General features: G+C 39.9%; 1 protein-coding gene across 2 annotated transcripts; it reads right to left on the reverse strand.

The window, feature by feature from the left end:
• Positions 1-770: 770 nt before the first annotated feature.
• Positions 771-13800, reverse strand: LOC139534214 (synaptophysin-like protein 1). Of its 2 annotated transcripts, XM_071333132.1 has the most exons (5): positions 13605-13800; positions 11717-11835; positions 9809-10013; positions 2511-2702; positions 771-2273 (listed from the first exon to the last, which is right to left on the reverse strand). In XM_071333132.1, exons 1-5 carry the CDS (start codon positions 13674-13676, stop codon positions 2133-2135), a joined length of 729 nt encoding a protein of 242 aa, XP_071189233.1. In that variant the 5' UTR covers positions 13677-13800; the 3' UTR covers positions 771-2132. The 2 variants fall into 2 exon arrangements, with proteins under 2 accessions (XP_071189233.1, XP_071189234.1); XM_071333133.1 differs by lacking the exons at positions 9809-10013; positions 11717-11835.
• Positions 13801-22750: the final 8950 nt, after the last annotated feature.

Raw genomic sequence — 22750 nt, forward strand, 5'->3', positions numbered from 1 at the left:
ATTGGAAATAGCGTCTCCACTCAATGATGGACAGACAGTAGCCTACGACATTGGCTCATTGGTATGGTGATGTCGATGTTTGTGAAAATATCCATAGTCAGTACCCATCCAACAGTCAGCAAGTGATTATTGGAGAAATGTGTGGCTGAGTGGTCAAACCTGTGTTATATTTACAGACTGTGTAATAACATTAGTAATAGATCAGTGAAAGTCGGCTGGTGTGGAACAGGAACCAAAGCCAATAGGGCTCCATGCCTTCTGCACGTGTCAGTGTGGCATACCACAGACCACATGACTGAGCATGTAACAGTGGTTCTCTAGCTGCAGGACATCACTGGGAGGAAAACTTGAGCCATGTTCCAATAGGCTACTATAATATTGCATAATTTCATCCTCCCCTTCCAGGAAGTAATTGTTGCTCTCAAAGACAGTCTGGTAGGTCTAAACAATGATCACACAGATGAAAATGATCCAGTCATGTCAGATGAGTACTTTAAGGAAGGGAGGAATGATGCATTAAGGATGTCAGTGATCAGCTCAAACACACTGGAGCAGCTTTACCAAATAGTGTCCTGTTTGTTCTCCAGACAAACAGTAAACATTGAGGTCACAGGACAAATCATGAAACAAAAGCAGCATTATGTCTTCAGGAGTCTTTGGGTCAGAAATCTCCCGCAACCTCCCCAGTACAGCTTGTAAATTAAGTAAATATTACCAGAGAGAGAAAGAGATAAATCTACTTTTATACGATAAAAGGAAACAGACTGTAGGAAATTTATTGGTTTTTATTCAAAAAGAAAGAAGACATTATTTGCATATTGTGGAAAGGACAGCTCTGTCTCTCTCCACCACAGGACAGATACATACAACTCCTCCATAAAGCTAAAGTTGGTCTAATGATGACAAGAGGAAGACAGAGGCATAACCAGTATACCAGACATTATAAACACACATACACTCAACATTGGCCTTCCGTACACAAGCACTTCAAGTTACACTTTTATTATATCAAAGGTAATAACAGAAAATAGATCCGAAATGCAAAGGTAATGACAAGAAATAATAATTGAAAACATTATTTAAGCATTCATTTTAAAAAAAACAGGAGATTTCAAAACATAAAGCCAGCACATGCACAGACAGTGCACAATTTCTTAGTGGCTGTGGTTCAACAAACAGCATAATACAAAGTAGAAAAAACATGGAGGACTAAAGAACATAATTAAACATCTGTCTTCGCAACAGAAGATGACATTGAAAGATACAAGATCAAGATTGGAATCTTAATTTCAAATGAAACAAACGTAAAAATTGTTTTTTTTAAATTACATTTAAGAAAGCATAAGGCCAACGGTACATTCAGAGACACATGCATCCTTGTGTAAACGGTGTAAAATGGCTAGCTAGTTAGCGGTGCGCGCTAGTAGCGTTTCAATTGATGACGTCACTCGCTCTGAGACATTGAAGTAGTTGTTTCCCTTGCTCTGCAAGGGCCGCAGCTTTTGTGGAGCGATAGGTAATGATGCTTCGTGGGAGGCAGTTGTTGATGTGTTCAGAGGGTCCCTGGTTCGAGCCCAGGTTGGGACAAGGAGAGGGACGGAAGCAAGACTGCTACACTTGGCAAAAAGAGGCAAGTGACGACAAATCATGATTCCTTCTAGGCCATGAGGTGAAAGGACGCATTGTTTAAGAATCTGAACTATCCCAGGTTAGGGTTTGGCAGAAATGCCCAGCACAAAGATAGTTGCAGGTCAAAGTGCACAAATGCTGTCAATGAGTCTGTACCACAGCTTAGGAGAACGTACCAGGGCTTCGTGGGGTTTACTGGTAAGAGAAGGCACCGGTTTAGAGGTTAGAGAAGGCACGAGGAGAGAAAGCATTGTCATGCTAAGGCACATAAAGGCATGGGCCAATACTGGGATAGGTATTGAAGGCACAGATATATTCGACAAAGCATAGATATTGATAATTAAGGCACGGTATAGATATGGCCCATTTCCACCCAATCAGCAGGCAAGATGAAGCTGCCTATTACCATAAAGCTTATAGTGTATCTATCCAATCCTCTCAGATCTACAGGAGTACTTAGGGTGTGTCGGGGCTATTTTGTGCATTGGAAGTGCAGTAGAGTATTAGATAGCAGCAGGGACTTGTTGACCACGCCCGGCCCCAGCCCCCTGTTGGGCAGTGTACTTCTGAGAATGCCAGCGGGTCTCCTTGTACACAAACCAGGCGTTGCCCGCCCACACAATCAGATTCAGGTACCCAAACACCTAGAGGACAGAGGCAGAGATCACTTTAGTCAGAGTGAGACCATATGGTCAAACATAAGTGAGCATGGCAAACACAGTATTTCTGTTGGATGTGCAGAAAAACTAAAGGAAAATGTTACATTTGATCTCTTTTTTTATCTATGTAATTATCATGTAATTCAAGTGAATGTGAACTTGATACATCCTGATTAACAAGCATCATCTAATAGAGGATAAAAGAACGGTTGAGTTACTCACCACAGAGACATTGAGGGTGCGCATGTTGGCAAAGTCAGTGACCTCGCAGGCCACGTCGCTCTCCTTGCAGAGTGCCAGTGTGGAGGTGATGCCCGCTGTCCCGGTGGCATCCTTCACGTTCTGCAGCCCCTTGGCCCATGCTGAGGAACACACTAGCCACAGGAAGGCAATCGCTGCCGTCAGACCAAAATCCTGGGGGGAGAGAGGGAAGAGGGAACCGAAGTCATCATCACTTACTTTGTCCCCGTTGGAACCACTTTGTTTAAGCAAGGTTGAAAATGGATAAGGAAGTACATTCAATTGTAGCCTGATCTGTTTGTGATGTCTTGGTTGGCGTGACAATGACCAGAGGAGTAATCAAAAGACAGAAAATAAATTGTTCACATCCTACTGGAAGATATGCATGAATAACTCAAGACATTTGCTTAAAGCATGTAGGCCTATTTATTTATTGCGTTTTTTTGGACAGAGACGATGTACAACAAAAACATACATCTCAGAACACTGAGAGATTATGTGTTGCACCAGATTTCATTTCAAGCTAATTTCCATCTGCAGTCCCCAGGCAGGTGAACACATTAAAATGAAAACATTATATACAAACAGGCAACATACACTACCGTTCAAAAGTTTGGGGTCACTTAGAAATGTCCTTGTTTTTGAAAGAAAAGCACATTTTTTGGCCATTAAAATAACATCAGATTGATCAGAAATACAGTGTAGATATTGTTAATGTTGTAAATGACTATTGTAGCTGGAAACGGCAGATTTTCTATGGAATATCTACATAGGCGTACAGAGGCCCATTATCAGCAACCATCACTCCTGTGTTCCATTGGCACGTTGTGTTAGCTAATCCAAGTATATCATTTTAAAAGGCTAATTGATCATTAGAAAACCCTTTTGCAATTATTTTAGCACAGCTGCAAACTGTTGTGCTCATTAAAGAAGCAATAAAACTGACATTTTTTAGACTAGTTGAGTATCTGGAGCATCAACATTTGTGGGTTCGATTACAGGTGCAAAATGAACAGAAACAAAGAACTTTCTTCTGAAACTCGTCAGTCTATTCTTGTTCTGAGAAATGAAGGCTATTCCATGCGAGAAATTGCCAAGAAACTGAAGATCTCGTACAATGATGTGTACTACTCCCTTCACAGAACAGTGCACTATCTTGAGACAGAATAGAAAGAGGAGTGGGAGGTCCCGGTGCACAACTGAGCAAGAGGACAAGTACATTAGAGTGTCTAGTTTGAGAAACAGACGCCTCACAAGTCCTCAACTGGCAGCTTCATTAAATAGTACCCGCAAAACACCAGTCTCAACGTCAACAGTGAAGAGGCAACTCCGGGATGCTGGCCTTCAGTCACATCTCACACCCTACAATACACTTGTCTGTCCAATGCATGTACATACTGTAGCTTGCCCACTCCATAGCAAGCTGTTCTATCCGTTGGTGAATTAATTTAATCTCGAGCTAAATATATATATTTTTAAATTATTTCAGGGGTTTAAAAAGGAACAGAAAGGACTGATACAAACTTTAACTTTTTGGGGGGTTCAAACCGGTTCAGAACTTTTTTTTTTTAAATTTTTAAAAATGATTAACCCCTCCACAACCCCTCTTCGGAGGACAAATATCTTTTCGTTTTTTTACAGCTTTTTTGCTACATATACATACATTTTATACATACAATTTACATATACATTTTGCATACACATTTTCATACATGGTACTTTTATATAAAGCAGTCACATAACAATAATAGCTTAGCAAACACAAACTCTTTAATCCCAACGCTCAGCCAGTCTTAGCCCATCCCACCTATCGTTTGGTTTCCATGTGCGATATATTTTTCAATTGTGCTGTTTTACATAATTTTTTACCTTTCTAATCGTACAGTATCCACAGATTGTGAGCTAAAGATGAAAACCTTTCCTACAAGTGTTATTATATTATTTATTGACTGACTATGGCTTTCACTGGTACACTGCTATTTGTAAGGTTAATTTTAAGTGCATGTTGTGATTTTTTAACCATTCCTGAACCTGTAACCAGAAACAAGCTACATACAGTTGAAGTCGGAAGTTTACATACACTTAGGTTGGAGTCATTAAAATTAGTTTTTCAACCACTCCACAAATTTCTTGTTAACAAACTATAGTTTTGGCAATTCGGTTAGGAAATCTACTTTGTGCATGACACAAGTAATTTTTCCAACAATTGTTTACAGACAGATTATTTCACTTATAATTCACTGTATCACAATTCCAGTGGGTCATAAGTTTACATACACTAAGTTGACTGTGCCTTTAAACAGCTTGGAAAATTCCAGAAAATTATGGTATGGCTTTAGAAGCTTCTTAAAGGCTAATTGACATCATTTGAGTCAATTGGAGGTGTACCTGTGGATGTATTTCAAGGCCTACCTTCAAACTCAGTGCTTCTTTGCTTGACATCATGGGAAAATCAAAAGAATTCAGCCAACACCTCAGTTTTTTTTTAGACCTCCACAAGTCTGGTTCATCCTTGAGAGCAATTTCCAAACACCTGAAGGTACCACGTTCATCTGTACAAACAATAGTACACAAGTATAAACACCATGGGACCACGCAGCCGTCATACCTCTCAGGAAGGAGATGCATTCTGAGATGAACGTACTTTGGTGCGAAAAGTGCAAATCAATCCCAGAACAATATCAAAGGACCTTGTGAAGATGCTGGAGGAAGCAGGTACAAAAGTATCTATATCCACAGTAAAACGGGTACTATATCGACATAACCTGAAAGGCTGCTCAGCAAGGAAGAAGCCACTGCTCCAAAACCGCCATAAAAAAGCCAGACTACGGTCTGCAACTGCACATGGGGACAAATAATGTACTTTCTGGAGAAATGTCCTTTGGTCTGATGAAACAAAAATAGAACTGTTTGGCCATAATGACCATCGTTATGTTTGGAGGATAAAGGGGGATGCTTGCAAGCCGAAGAACACCATCCCAACTGTGAAGCATGGGGGTGGCAGCATCATGTTGTGGGGGTGCTTTGCTGCAGGAGGGACTGGTGCACTTCACAAAATAGATGACATCATGAGGATGGAAAATTATGTGGGTATATTGAAGCAGCATCTCAAGACATTAGTCAGGAAGTTAAAGCTTGGTCGCAAATGGCAATAAGGACAACAAAGTCAAGGTATTGGAGTGGCCATCACAAAGCCCTGACCTCAATACTATAGAACATTTGTGGGCAGAATTGAAAAAGCGTGTGCGAGCAAGGAGGCCCACAAACCTGACACAGTTACACCAGCTCTGTCAGGAGGAATGGGACAAAATTCACCCAACTTATTGTGGGAAGCTTGTGGAAGGCTACCCAAAAGGTTTGACCCAAGTTAAACAATTTAAAGGCAATGCTACCAAATACTAATTGAGTGTATGTAAACTTCTGACCCACTGGGAATGTTATGAAATAAATAAAAGCTGAAATAAATCATTCTCTCTACTATTATTCTGACATTTCACATTCTTAAAATAAAGTGGTGATCCTAACTGACCTAAGACAGGGAATTTTTACTAGGATTAAATGTCAGGAATTGTGAAAAACTGAGTTTAAATGTATTTGGCTAAGATGTATGTAAACTTCCGACTTCAACTGTAGGGGCAATACCAGAACAATTTATCTATTGATTCTGTCTCTTCGCAGCAAAATCTACAGAGCTGAGATTGTTGTATGCCCCATATACTGTATATAGCATTCTGTTGGTGGCAAGAATTTTGTATAATAATTTAAATTGAAAAACTCAAAGTGTTAAATCAAGTGTAGTTTTTTGTACCAGTTCATTAATGATGTGCCATAGAATTGGTACATCGAAAATGTATTCCCATTTATTTTGCAACCTGTATGGCGCAGCTGTCAACATTTTTGTCCTCAAATGAAACGGGTATATTTTTCTATTTATGCCAGTTCCTTTCAGCCAATTTGTATCTTTAATATATACCAGACAAACAAGTTCCCTACCTTCTCCCTTTTCCACTTGTCTCCTCCATTTTTGTGGTAATGCTGCAATCAGTTGGTTGTACATTTGGATCGAACAGATATTCCCATATATTTTCAGTAATTGCATATAACGCCTCTGTTTCTATTCATAATATCATTAACAAATATAATTTTAAAATAATTTAAATCCATAAAGAATGTTTTATTATTAATCAGTATATTTGAGTTTAACCATAACATTTGTTGTAATATTTTTTCTATCTCTTCTGGAGGATAAAACTGAAATTGTAACCAGCTTTGTATGGCTTGTTTAAGAAAAGAGCGATACTTTAAACAAAATTTTATTTTCAATTAGTCGGAAATGAGAAGTTGTAATCTGTATAAAAGCAAAAAGGCTATTTTGAACAAAGGATGAGCCTTTCTTTAATAATCTACTGGAGAACCATTTTGGGTTTAAGTATAACTTATGTATGAGTGAAGCTTTTAGTGAGAGGTTTAAAGCTTTAATATTTAATCATTTTAGCTCCCCAAACTCATATTCATTATATAAATAGGCACGTTTAATTTTCTCTGGCTTAGCATTCCAAATAAAATGAAATATTTTTTGCTCATACGATTTAAAAAACGAGTCATCTGGAGTAGGCAATGCCATTAATAAGTAAGTAAACTGTGATAGGGCCAAAGAGTTAATCAATGTGATTTTTCCATAAATAGACAACTATTTACCTCTCCATAGTTGCAGAATCTTATCTATTTTTGCTAACTTTCTATTGAAATGATTTGTGGTAAATTCATTTATATTTTTAGAGATTTGAATACCAAGCATGTCTACTTCACCATCCACCCATTTTATTGGTAAACTACAAGGTAGTGTAAACACTGTATTTTTTAACAATCCAATACATACATATGGTACACTTGTCATAATTAGGTTTTAATCCAGAGAGGCTAGAAAAGTGATCAAGATCTTCAATGAGACTGTGCAGGGATCCAGATTGCGGACTTAAGAAAAAACTAGAGTCATCGGCATACATTGACACTTTTGTTTTTATCCCCAGGATTTCTAACCCCTTGATGTTCTTGTTGGATCTAATTTTAATAGCATTTCAATTGCCATAATAAATAGATAAGGAGACAACTGACAGCCTTGTTTTACTCCTCTTAAAAGCTCAATACTTTCTGAGAAGTATCCATTATTTACTATTTTACATCTGGGGTTGCTGTACATAACTTTAACCAATTGTATAAGAGATTCGTCAAAATTAAAGTAAGGAAGGCTTTTATATAGAAATTCTAGTCGTACTTTATCAAACGCCTTTTCAAAATCTGCTATGAAGACCAGGCATGATATCTTCGATGTTTCATAATGTTCAATTGTTTCAAGTAATTGTCGTATATTATCTCCAATATATCGTCCATGTAAAAAACCTGTCTGATCAGGATGAACAATATCTGGTAAAACCTTTTATATTCTATGTGATATGCATTTCACCAGGATTTTTGCATCACAACATCGAAGTGTTAGAGGCCTCCAGTTTCTTAAATGGACTGGATCTTTATACTTTCCACGTGGGTCCTGTATTAGAAGTAATGAAATCAGACCTTCCTGTTGAGTACCTGAAAGTCTACCATTTGGATAGGAGTAATTAAAACATGCTAATAATGGATATTTGAGTACATCAAAAAAGGTATGATATACTTCTACTGGTATACCGTCAAGCCCTGGTGTTTTTCCAGACTGAAAAGATTTTATTTCCTCAAAATGTCCTCTTCTGTAAGTTGGCCTTCACACAGGTCTTTCTGTAAATGTGTTAATTTGACATTATTGTTATTAGTAGTAGTATTATTAGGGAAGAAATCCTTACAGTTAACATCATTCAGTGGAAATGGAGGAGACTGAAAAGAAAACATATGCTTAAAATATTTAGCTTCTTCTTTCAAAATATAATCTGGTGAATCATGGATAACTCCATCATTTGTAACGAGTTTCTGTAAATTATTTTTGGTAGAATTTCTATGTTGAAGAGTCAAGAAAAATGTTGTGCCTTTTTCACCATTTTCCATCCAAATCGCTTTATTTTTGTAATACATTACACTTAATCATTCTTGAATAAGTACCTCCATTTCTTTTTGTTTTTCCTCTAACCTATTTTGTGCCTCTATAGTAGTTACCATTACCATCTTCCTGCTCTGTTACTTCCTCTATTTCCTTTATTAGTCTAATCTCTTTTGAACTAAACTGCATTTGTTTTAATTATTAATATTGTATTGAATGGCCTCTAAAAGTACATTTGAAAGTGTCCCATACAATAAGGGGATCTGCTGTACCTATGTTGTGCAAAAAAAAGTAAATTATGAATTATTTTGTCTTTGTGAAGAACAAATTGTCTTTCAATAGGCTTTGATTAAATGTCCAATATCCCCATCTACGTGGAATTCTGTAAGAGTTATATGGAGGCCAATTAGACGGTGGTCCGATCGCATTCGGTCTCCTATTAATATTTATTTTTTTACTTTTGATGTCAGCAAGAATGAGACTAGGAAGAAATCAATAATGTATTTTGCTGGTCGGAACAGTGGAACTGAACAAAAAGTAATAACGGTTCTGTTCATTTTGATTCCAACCCCTGCTTAGAACGTAAACTCTCATCAAAGAGAACTATACCCCTGAACCATATGTCCACCTGAACCTAGCAAGAAGCCAAAGGTCAGTTTGTGCACAAGTCAGATCCCGCACCCTCCCTCTGGCTATAGAGACAGGCAGATTTAACAGATTCCCTGAAGAAAAGAGAATTTTCCTAATGTGTGATCTTGGGAAAATCGAAAACAAAATCCATTTAGTGTTTTATTGCCCTCTGTATAATGATCTCAGACGTTCTTTGATGATCTGAGATGTTATTTTTTGATTTTTTTGGGGGGGTGATTACCCTGAAGTATTCTGGTTACGGGACAAGCAGAGGCTTGAATTTTGTTTCAGACAGGGTGTGTTTGAGATTGCTCAGTTTGTTCACAATGCCTAGAGGAGAAGGAGAAATGTACAGTTTGTGTAGTGTGTAGTGTAGTGTAGCTGTACTTGCCATGATTATTGTACGTGTATAATTTGTCAAATGTTATTTTGTTTTGAGTACAAGTAAAATAGTACTATGTTTAGTAGTGTCTTGTAAGCCCATGTGGGCTGGGCACCAGTAGGTGTATTACACTTAAATAAATAATTTCAATCAAAATCAAATCACATCAATCATATTAATGTCAAGTCACATATGGGGATTTCAATCTAGGTGTTGTGCTTTTACTTTCCCAGTACTCACAAACATAGGGCCGAAGTCAGAGTCGATGTACATGTGCATGTAGCCCAGGTAGATGAGCAACGCCACTATAGAATACAGGAAGCAGATGATGGCCACGCCCACAAAGAACTGGGCCGAGGAGGCGGAGTCTCCCACCAGGTGGGTGACGGGCACGGAGTGGTTACACAGAGTGGTGTTGGCCTCCACTAGAGCAACCAGGTTTAACCTGGGGACACAACACAGCTTTACACTTCAGTGTACATCTATACGTGATATAACAAGAGTTATCCAGAGTATTTCGGTAAGAGATCAGTGTCACACTGTAAATATACTGAACAAAAATATAAACGCAACAATTTCAAAGATTTGACTGAGTTACAGTTCATAAGGAAATCAGTCAATTGAAATCAATTCATTAGGCCCTAATCTATGGATTTCACATGACTGGGAATACAGACATGCATCTGTTGGTCACAGATACCTATAAAAAAAGGTATGGGCGTGGATCAGAAAACCAGTCAGTATCTGGTATGACCACCATTTGCCTCATGCAGCGCGACACATCTCTTTCGCAGGCTGTTGATTGTTGTCCCACTCCTCTTCAATGGCAGTGGGAAGTTGCTGGATATGGCAGAAACTGTAACACGCTGTCGTACACGTCGATCCAGAGCATCCCAAACATGCTCAATGGGTGACATGTCTGGTGAGTATGCAGGCCATGGAAGAACTGGGACATTTTCAGCTTCTGTACAGATGCTTGTGACATGGGGTTGTGCCTTATCATGCTGAAATATGAGGTGATGGGGACGGATGAATGGCACGACAATGGGCCTCAGGATCTTGTCACGGATCTCTGTACATTCAAAATGCCATTGATAAATGCATTTGTGTTCGTTGTCCGTAGCTTATGCCTGACCATACAATAACCCCACTGCCACCATGGGGCACTCTGTTCACAATGTTGACATCAGCAAACCGCTCGCCCATACAATGCCATACATGTGGTCTGCAGTTGTGAGGCTGGTTGGACGTACTGTCAAATTCTATAAAACAACGTTGGAGGCGGCTTATGATAGAGAAATTAACCTTCAATTCTCTGGCAATAGCTCTGGTGGACATTCCTGCAGTCAGTATGCCAATTGCACACTCCCTCAAAACATGAGACATCTGTGGCATTGTGTTGTGTGACAAAACTGAACATTTTAGAGTGGCCTTTTATTGTCCCCAGCACAAGGTGCACCTGTGTAATTATCATGCTGTTTAATCAGCTTCTTGATATGCAACACCTGTCAGGTGTGGATTATCTTAGAAAAGGAGAAATGCTCACTAACAGGGATGCAAACAAATTTGTGCACAAACTTTAAGAGAAATAAGCTTTTTGTGCGTATAGAACATTTCTGGGATCTTTTATTTCAGCTCATGAAACATGGGACCAACACTTGACATGTTGCATTTATATTTTTGTTCAGTGTACTTATACCCAGGGGATATACTGTATAATGACAATAACAAGAGGATAGAATGGAGACTTTATATTGTCACAATTTCAGCTGCAAATCTTTCTGATTGACAATTAAAAAGTATCCTTTGTGTCATCTAGTTTAACCTGATACATCTTCACTGCACAGGTCACTTCCTGTTTGTGTCATACTACACCTGGAATAAACCCCAGTCCTTACACTGCACAAGAAAACACTCATTCAGTTTAATGGAGGAAATAATCAGTTGAGGTCATGGGGTCAAGTTGTTTCCTCCACCATGAACATCCTCGAACAGATGATATCTATACAACTTCCTTCACAGTTCCAGCAGGATATCCGACAACACATCAAGGCATTTCAAATATTTCAATTTTTTTTTGCAGGGTCTAATAGTTGTATGGGGTATCAACCACAGTAACACACAGAGAGAGGACTGACTGACACCCACCTGAAGGGATAGCTAAAAGTAACATTCAGCGTCTCGTTCCTTCCTTCACTGCAGAAGAGTGACACGATATTCCTGCCAGAATAACCCCCACAGCTCCCAAATGCAAAGATGGCTGTCAGCTGTTTAAAACAGAGAAAGAAAGAGTGATTGAGAGAAAGAGAGATATCATGTCAACTGTTTTAGCTGAGCAGGGAGAATGGAGAAACATTGCTTGCTGGACATACTGTAAGATACTGTAGTAGACCAGCTCAGGGGGGTGTTTTGATAAACGGAATGAAAGAATTGAATAGCATGCATGCAGCATCACACCCAACGGTAAGCTTGCCAAGAACAAGAAGGATCTAACGGTCTACATAAAGATCTGCTTTGATCCTCTTTTCATTATCTCTGCTGCAAGCTATGTTGTTCTCTGTTGATGCTCGGCTCTCTCGCTCTCTCTCTCTAGATGTAGGCTAGAGGGAGTTGGAGTGTAATAATACACTGCACCATCAGAATGAATCAGTTTCGGGTACAAGTTGCCCCTAAGCCCAGACCTAGGATCAGCTTTACCCTTTCTAGTAGGAACTAATAGGACAAGAAACACACAACTGACCTGAGATCAGTGTCTAGGGTGAACTTAATCTTACTTTGTCACTGTGCCTCCATTTTGGTTCCGGAAAGGCCCTTCTTTCTCGCCCTTCTGCAGATGTTTTCATTTCACAGTGTGACAACTTCCTGTTGACTGACTACCTAATTGTAGCAATTTGTGCCATCTCACAGCAATTAACATCTAGTGAGTACTGCAAATGCACAGACAGAGACAATAGCCTGTTGTGTAAAAGTCTATGGTCAGATGACTGGGGTGTTGCTGCCCGTCTGGCCTGCAGCCTGTATCTTGAAGGATTTGCACAGTGAGAGAGAGAGAGAACAGCTGAATTTTTTACCTAATTTCCTCCTGCATAGCTACACAGGATTCCTTTGACTGAGTTATGCAGACAAGTCGGTTAAACTTGATTAATGAATTCTCTCTAAAAGCATGGATTCTGAGGACAACATGGTTTCAAAAGTGGAAGGAATGTGACCTTGGTCTGAAAACTGGATCACATCTCTTCAGTTCTGATTAACTCTCTAAAAGTCTACGCCTTGGGGAGAGGTTTACTAAGCTAACATATCGAATTGTTTTAAGATGGTCATACCATGGATAATTTAGCTATTTGATTTAGAATTTTAGGACCCCTGTAGGTATAAAATAAAGATATATAAAAAATTATTGAAAAAATATTCAATTTGCCCATTACTACTATAGCCCATAGAAACGCATTGAATAACACATTCCAGGCAAAAACAGACAGTCAAAAAAATGTATCTTAAGGAATAAGGTTTTGAAGTATCTGTCCTATATCTAGGAGATACAGCCTAAGAAAGCTCATGAAATATGAGTTTTTTGGACCCCAAAACGACCTCCAAACTTCCATTATTTTGTTTAACTGGTACCGGGTTTGTAGGTTCAGACACTACATGTGAGAAGACCGGTTTTCGGGTTGTCTCATGGTCTTACAAACACAGGTGTAGCTCGGCCACCTCCCACCGCAGACTTTGCTAAAATGGAGAGTTGAATGAATGTCATACTGTAGGCTATCATTATTTTGTCATTGCAGAATCAGGAGAAAAGAGACTGACAAAATAAAACAAAACTGTGACACATTAGTTAAAAAATAACTGATGAAAGCTTGTGTGGTTTGCTCTAACATGCAATATGATTGAAGTGCAAAAAAGCGTGATATACAGTCTTTTCTATTTTATTTTCTCAGGCCACAGCCCCGAACTAGAGTGAAAACTCCCTCCGCTATTAGAACTGTTGAGCTGCAGATTTTCTCCAGTAGGATTCTGGACAATGTCGTCTACTTACCCATTCTACAAATTTGATGAATCCCAGCGGTTCCTTGAGAGGCGCCAAGTTCAGTCGAAATCCTGTCATCATCTCCCCCAACTCCCCACCTATTTAAATATTATCTGAATGAAAATGAAGTATATGTTGCCAGAAAGTAACAAAACACGTTTCAATAAGTTTGACAGAATGACGTGGTACTGCGCGCAATGGCTTTGTGCGCTCCGTTTTGGTGATGCCTCTCCCTCCTACGCAAATACCTGAGGCTACAGTAGAAAACAATTATGAAAAACGGTCAAAGTTTGCCATTACAGAGTCATTTTTACTCTCTCGGTTGATAGTTGCAATTTGAATCAATTAGGATTAGGTCTACTTAACAAATCCTAAAATGGCTAAACAACTGATAGACTAACGATGGAAAGTAACGGTTCTCTCAACTGCGCGTCTCGAATTTCGTATCCCAAAGGACACTGTGTAAGCCTGCAGATGACTGTCAAAAATGATGTCTGTCTTTCCCACTAAGCTGCTGAACCTTCGGTCTCTGTTTGGAAAAACCTTTCGGTCTCTTGTTGCAAGTTTATGCTACTCTTGAAAAGGGAAAGGGGGATACCTAGTCAGTTGTACAACTGAATGCATTCAACTGAAATGTTGAAAGAAAATCACCAAACCGAGAATTCTTTAAATTCCTTCACATAATATGGGGCATCGAGCAGTTCAAAAGAAACAGGTAGAGTCATCTATATGTCCATAGCGGTGAAGTCTGACCTCAATTGTACCAGTAACGGTCAGTACCGTTTAAGATCTGGGAGGACGTTTTTTTTCTCATGAGTATGGCCTTAGCCCCTTATAGGGTGGCGCACAATTGGCCCAGTGTCGTCCGGGTTAGGGGAGGGTTTTGCCAGTCGGGGTAGGCCGTCATTGTAAATAAGAATTTGTTCTTAACTGACTTGCCTAGTTAAATAAAACCTTTAAAAAAATAAATATAATACAGCATATTGGATGACTCTCATTCATATTCCATTCACCCAGTTCAATGTACATCGATAGGTTTAGGCTACTACATGATACTCACATTTTCCCTATACCCATCATGAGGTTGCTACAACCTAGCCTATGACTGAAAGTTTACAACGTGTAGGTGCACACAGGGCAACAGACACATTTGAGGTGACAGACAGTGACACATGGACAGACAGTGACATTCAATACTGCATCAAGCTGATATAGGGTGTGATCATTAGTCCAACAGTTGCAGACGAGAGTTTCTATTGGACAAATTCAGGTATGTTTATCCCCGTTTTGTTCTGTTAAATAAACTTTTTCAACAGAATCGGCGGAATGAATACACCCGACCACACATAAACACAGTTCACTTTCATAGCAGCCATGTTGAATTCCTACTCACGTCTAAGTGCTCTCCTCCTCTCACCTCTTCCCTTGTGAACTTCAATGCACAACACATCAGCTGTACGTGACCAGGCGAAAAACCCTTTCCAAACCAAACTGCTACACACAGCCTACATCGTTGTCACCATATTAGCTAAAGTAATGTCATAGTCAGCATAGCTAATAGAACTAATGCGTTAGTAAACATGCTACAATCATGCAGTAACGTTAATGTACAGTCAGTAAGCAGTTACACCGGCGGGCCCGGTGGCAATAAATGAGTAATACCGAAAGCTTACCTTGACTTGGAAGAGTTCCAGTGCTGTGTTGGAAAGTCATATCCAGCTAGCAAACTAGCTAGCTGCATTTGCTAGCTAAGTAAGTGAAACTGGAAAAAAAATGATATTCTCTCTCTCAAATTCTCTCTCGCCTCTCCTTCATTTTGGAAGAAATTAATTTGTTTAAAACTGTTCAGCTATTGTCTTGCTCTCTCTAAGTCAACTACTCTCCACATTGTATACACTGCAGTGTTAGCTATCTGTAGCATATGCTTTCAGTACTAGATTAATTATCTGATCCTTTGATTGGGTGGACAACATGCCATGCTGCAAGAGCTCTGATAGGCTGGAGACGGTCCTCCAGAATTTGTCATGATTACTGTGTAAGTCTTTGGAAGGGGGTTGAGAACCATGAGCCTCCTATGTTTTGTATTGAAGTCAATGTACTCAGAGGAGTGTCGTGGAAATTCTACACAGGGACACTCAAAGTCAATCTTAAATGAATCATTCTTTATTATCAGCGTGCTGGAGAGGTTCCAACCAACTAAATGCACCAAGTACACATATCGATCAGGAGCTCTCTTCTTTGGGGCAGTCCCATTATCCCTTATATACTAGTTATAAACATGTTACATAGGCATAGTTCATAGGGTTGGTTCCGGCATGTCTGATTAGAGGGGGTGATGTTCACCCTGTTCTCGGCCAAATTATCCATTCCATGCATTTAGATACCATCTGTGGTCACCTTCGCCATAACAAAATGGCCATGCCTTTCTTAATTTGGGAGCTCCCTCAACAGCTGGATCCGGGCACCTTTACACTGCACAGTACACAGTCTCAATAACTGTACTCTTAAGGCAACTGCCTCAGGAAGCCCCTCAAAGAAAGAGACACAGAACCATTGGCAAACATATTTTTTTAAACTTGGTAGTGGACATTCCATGAGTCCTTAATGAAAGAAAATAAACATCTTAAATCAGTCCTAAAAATATTCTTACTCTTCATCGAGTTTACTGCATCGTGGGCAGGAATAGGCACCTTTTGACCTGTTGCATTGAAATACAGTTCTGCATAAACTGTCCCGGGGACATAAATTAGTCAAAATATGAAACCTGTTGTTTAACAAACCTGCCTAGGACCTTCAAAATGTTGGTGCTAGCTTATCAGCTCAATATTCGGTACTAAATATATTTACTTGGATCTACTTATTCTGGACACAGTTCCACATAATGGAAACAGATGATTGTTTTGGATGACATTACCTTCTTACTTAAATCACTGGTGCTACCCAAACTATAGAATGTAGTAATAATAATTGGAAAACTTGTCATTTCAATTATTCATACCTCTGTCCCAAATTTCCCCACTGTTGCCCTTACAGCCTGTTTTTTTGTTCAGTGAGTACTGGCGGCTATCTATTGTTCCACAGGAAACTTCTCTAACCCAATCAAATGTAATATCAGCCCCAATGCTCAATCCCTCTGTTCATCATGTGACCTTGTATTGAAACATTTACTTCTTCAAATTACTAAGATATTGCATTATTAGAGTGCTATCTAATATTACCATTCACTTTGTTACTTTCACTAGTCTCCATATCTGTTTCCTTCAACTAAAACCCTTCTACTCTTTCCAGTAGAAAAAAACACATTCTAAATCACAATACACACCGATCCCTCTCAAACAATGTTCTGCTTTTACCCCTATCGCACTGTTTAAAAACAAACAACACAAACATAACTTTTTACATCTTGGAAGGCACTGTTTTCATTTTAGTATACCTTCAAAAAGTCCCACTATATTTTTGTTACCAATCTCTGTTGGATATTCCCTTTCGCCTTCAATATTTATTAAATGTATATTATTTTAAGATCCATATGTAATGCTTTGGAGGGATCAATATGTATTAACTGGGCTGGCACTGTCTGTCAGTCCCCTGTAGATGGCATGGTGTTCTGTCCATAACAAGTATCTACCTAGCAAGTTAAACAGTTGAGTAAGTAAATATAGAAAATCATTAGGTCTATTTAACAGGGTGTGGGATTTATTTCAAATGTATGACTAGGGTTGTTGCGGTGACCATTTTACCACCACACTGGTCGTCACGAGTCATGAAGGCAGTCATATTCCACATGACCGTTTAGTCATGGTAATTAGGCTTCTCCAAGCTCTGATGCTGCTGCTGGTTATTAGCAGCATACATAACTTTCTAACTACCTGGTACTCAGCACTCTATTGTCCCTCTAATCACTCTGACATCAATGCAAATGTAATCAGAAATCTAATCAAACACTTCACGAGAGCCCATGAGCTCATGTTGCTGGCTGACGAAAAGTAAATGTGGACAGTTCTTCCAATATGCACCTCGGAATTGGATAAGGACGGCACAGTTGCTTCTCCGTTGTGTCTGTCTTCATTTGTAGCCTGTGAGAAAGACCCTATCATGTGACAGAGAGCCATGTGAGTGAGATGGCTTCCGATTGCGCAGCACACTCAGGGAGAAGGGCACAACGTAGCAATCCGGGCCGCAAATGGGCTGGATTTTTTTAGGGTGCATTACAGCCACAAAGGGGATGCAGTCGTGAAATTCGAGGCATTATCAAGTGCTTGTCAAATTCTGAATGAGAGACTATTGGAGTGTGTGCACTCTAAACAATTAGGGGTTCAACAAGGGTTCTTCTAAGATCCTCAAAGTTCTTCGAAGAACCTTAGGGTTCTTGGCACTGAAAATTGCCCCCAAAAGGTTCTTCCAAGAACCCCATAGTAGGTGGGGTTCATTGAGGAACCTCCTTAGTTGGTGGGGGTTCTTGTAGGAACCTAACTGCCCAACTGAAATGTTTGGATTTGAAAGGATAGCAGGTGCAGGCACTTAACTGACAAATGTTAAGATCTCCTCAGTTTAAGGTAAGGTTTATCCCTTGTATGATCTAAATTGGTATTGTTTTATGATGATACCGTCTATGTTTTCATATTTGTGCAAATCTTTCTAAAACAGAAAATAGACACAATTCAATGGATATCAATCTATCAAAAAGGTAAGAATATGTACTGTATGCATTGAGAGTATGTTGAAGGCTAGCTGTATTGGGTGCAGATGACTGAACTGCTCACTTCTGTGTCTGCAGGTATCAGAACAAAATCCAAGGTATGAATAATGTCATGTTTTGTTAATCATCTGTATAATTACTATTTTTTGAATTCACAGACTTCACCCCCGTACACCTCTGATGAATATAACAGGAAACCTGTTTGATCACCATGCACTGGAAAATCATTCTGGCTATGGATACGGAGAACATCAACATCACCACACTAGAGGACGTACACATTGGACTTGGGGCTCTGCTAGGAGTTTACCTCATATTTTGATTTATTTTATTCTGCTTTGCCATTTAAATCATAATAAACACTGAAAACTAAAATGGTGTTATTGTTGGGGTTCCCCCACATTTTCATTTTGAAGAACCCCTAAAGGATACTCCAGGAACTTTTCTTTTTAGAGTGTACAGCTGGCGCAAAAAACAAAGCCTTTCACGCCTTTCAAGCGACTTTTTTCAAATCATAATTAGAATCTCATCATGCAGCCTTACAATGTATTAAACATCAAAACATATAGCCCAACGTTTGTAGAACAACTAAAGTTACATTAATAACTCAATGAAGCATATAGGAATACCTATTTCTTTGTTAACCGCTCAACACAGAACAGTCGCATGTGCGCACTCCCTCAAATCGTTTGGCGACAATATTTATATTTTATTCAGCTTTGTTCAATTGTATTCTTCATACTATAAAAAAATATATAAAATAATGCCACAGAATTATAAGCAAGTCTGCTAAATGAACTAGTGTAGCCCACAGTCATTTGGCAAAGCCACACCAGGACCTAACATAAAGTCAACTCAGAGTATGCTATTCTTTTCTTCTGAAATAGACAACATTTTCTTCATATCATATTAGACCGGTCTAAGACCTGTCTAAAATAAATAATGGATTTATTGTGAAGTTGTAGGCTATATTACATGGATTTATTCGACTTTTTAAAATGGCTTGGAGGCTATGTGTGAAAGCCAGGAGATGCTAAATGTGTTGATGTTAATTGACAGTAAAATGCTGAGTATATTGAGTATATATTATTTGCTTGCCAATCACCAGCTGACAACATTTTGTGACCGCCACAGCCCTATGTATTACCAGGGTGGAGGGAATCTCATAAGCATTTATAGTTTTATTGGTTAGGGGTAAGTCAAGTCCCGTGCAATGCTTTAACCTTATCTTTATCAAATGATCCATAAAGGGACCACTCCGAACATTTCTCAGAATATTTTTTACACCACTTATGTACGTGTACGTGTGGGTGTGCAAGTTGTATGTTATAATTTTTTCTATTGTTATTTCATCAGATCTCTAGTAAACCATTACACTCAATAGTATCTTACTTTAGCTCTAGTAACCCATTACACATGTGTGTTACATCACAAAATCCTCCTCTACACCAGTGTTCTATTCATTCAGGGGTTTAAATATTCACTCTAGTGTTCTATTTAACAGCATATTCAGGAATAGTCCTATCTTCTTTCCTATCTTTACATTCACTTTTCCCTATATAACTATACATAGGTATTCACATACACACCACTCCATGTGCATCCTATGCACCATATGTATCTTCAACTGTTCTCTAGCCTCCCAGAGACTATGGTACAGTGGTCCCAGAGCACATAGACAATTCCCAGAAATGCCTATAGAGCGCTACTTCCTATACATATAAAACAACAATAACACTTGTGCTATTATTAGCAGTCCCAGACGATGGGAGGTGGTGGACGGAACCCCCAGATAACATTATAGATCGAAAAACTCAGCTCACACAGAACTGGTTCGGGTATCCATTCAGTAATCTTTCTCACTGGAGCTAGTCCCCTGACAGCTCTCATTCACTCTCTACTTCAGGGCTGCCCAACCCTCTTCCTGGAGATCTACTGTCCTGCAGGTTTTCAATCCAACCCAAATTTAGCGTATCTGATCCTGCTAGTTAAGGTCTTGTTGAGCAGCTAATTAGTAGAATCAGGTGTGTTAAATTAGGGTTGGACTGAAAACCCACAGGACAGTAGATCTCCAGGAAGAGAGTTGGGCAGCCCTGCTCTACTTAATAGCTAAAATTGCTTATCAAATTTCAAATCAGCTTATTGTCCAAATTTCAATCAGCGTAATATTCAAATGTCTATCTTTTATTATCCAAATTTCAATCAGCTTAATATGTCATATCTCACAATCACACAACTTTCACATCCACTTAGTACTATTCCCAAACACACTCAGTAATCTCCCTTATTACCCCATGTGCATCTTCAACGTTTCTCCTGTAGTTACTTCAAATCAAATCAAATTTTATTTGTCACATACACATGGTTAGCAGATGTTAATGCGAGTGTAGCGAAATGCTTGTGCTTCTAGTTCCGACAATGCAGTAATAACCAACAAGTAATCTAACCTAACAATTCCACAACTACTACCTTATACACACAAGTGTAAAGGGATAAAGAATATGTACATAAAGATATATGAATGAGTGATGGTACAGAACGGCATAGGCAAGATGCAGTAGATGGTATAGAGTACAGTATATACATATGAGATGAGTAATGTAGGGTATGTAAACATAAAGTGGCATAGTTTAAAGTGGCTAGTGATACATGTATTACATAAAGATGGCAAGATGCAGTAGATGATATAGAGTACAGTATTTACATATGAGATGAGTAATGTAGGGTATGTAAACATTATATTAAGTGGCATTGTTTAAAGTGGCTAGTGGTACATTTTTACATAATTTCCATCAATTCCCATTATTAAAGTGGCTGGAGTTGAGTCAGTATGTTGGCAGCGGCCGCTAAATGTTAGTGGTGGCTGTTTAACAGTCTGATGGCCTTGAGATAGAAGCTGTTTTTCAGTCTCTCGGTCCCTGCTTTGATGCACCTGTACTGACCTCGCCTTCTGGATGATAGCGGGGTGAACAGGCAGTGGCTTGGGTGGTTGTTGTCCTTGATGATCTTTATGGCCTTCCTGTGACATCGGGTGGTGTAGGTGTCCTGGAGGGCAGGTAGTTTGCCCCCGGTGATGCGTTCTGCAGACCTCACTACCCTCTGGAGAGCCTTACGGTTGTGGGCGGAGCAGTTGCCGTACCAGGCGGTGATACAGCCCGACAGGATGCTCTCGATTGTGCATCTGTAGAAGTTTGTGAGTGCTTTTGGTGACAAGCCGAATTTCTTCAGCCTCCTGAGGTTGCTGCTGCGCCTTCTTCACAACGCTGTCTGTGTGGGTGGACCAATTCAGTTTGTCTGTGATGTGTACACCGAGGAACTTAAAACTTTCCACCTTCTCCACTACTGACCCGTCGATGTGGATAGGGGGGTGCTCCCTCTGCTGTTTCCTGAAGTCCACAATCATCTCCTTTGTTTTGTTGACGTTGAGTGTGAGGTTATTTTCCTGACACCACACTCCGAGGGCCCTCACCTCCTCCCTGTAGGCCGTCTCGTCGTTGTTGGTAATCAAGCCTACCACTGTAGTGTCATCCGCAAACTTGATGATTGAGTTGGAGGCGTGCATTGCCACGCAGTCGTGGGTGAACAGGGAGTACAGGAGAGGGCTCAGAAGGCACCCTTGTGGGGCCCCAGTGTTGAGGATCAGCGGGGTGGAGATGTTGTTACCTACCCTCACCACCTGGGGGCGGCCCGTCAGGAAGTCCAGGACCCAGTTGCACAGGATGGGGTCGAGACCCAGGGTCTCGAGCTTGATGACGAGTTTGAAGGGTACTATGGTGTTAAATGCTGAGCTGTCCAGATGGGTTAGGGCAGTGTGCAGTGTGGTTGCGATTGCGTCGTCTGTGGACCTATTGGGTCGGTAAGCAAATTGGAGTGGGTCTAGGGTGTCCGGTAGGGTGGAGGTGATATGGTCCTTGACTAGTCTCTCAAAGCACTTCATGATGACGGAAGTGAGTGCTATGGGGCGGTAGTCGTTTAGCTCAGTTACCTTAGCTTTCTTGGGAACAGGAACAATGGTGGCCCTCTTGAAGCATGTGGGAACAGCAGACTGGGATAAGGATTGATTGAATATGTCCGTAAACACACCAGCCAGCTGGTCTGCGCATGCTCTGAGGACGCAGCTGGGAATGCTGTCTGGGCCTGCAGCCTTGCGAGGGTTAACATGTTTAATGTTTTACTCACCTCGGCTGCAGTGAAGGAGAGCCCGCAGGTTTTGGTAGCGGGCCGTGTCAGTGGCACTGTATTGTCCTCAAAGCGAGCAAAAAAGTTATTTAGCCTGTCTGGGAGCAGCATATGTATCTTCATTATACATATAGAATAGCACCTTGTGCTATTATCAGTTGCTGCAGACCACGTAGACACTTCTCTTATAAATGCCTACAGACAGCTGTCAGTGGGGCATGATACCGTTACTTGCCCTCGCTCTAGTCTTCTCTCGAAGACTATCTCTAGGCTTCTT

The sequence above is a fragment of the Salvelinus alpinus genome, chromosome 11 (genome assembly GCF_045679555.1).
Source record: "Salvelinus alpinus chromosome 11, SLU_Salpinus.1, whole genome shotgun sequence".
Taxonomy (NCBI): Eukaryota; Metazoa; Chordata; class Actinopteri; order Salmoniformes; family Salmonidae; genus Salvelinus; species Salvelinus alpinus.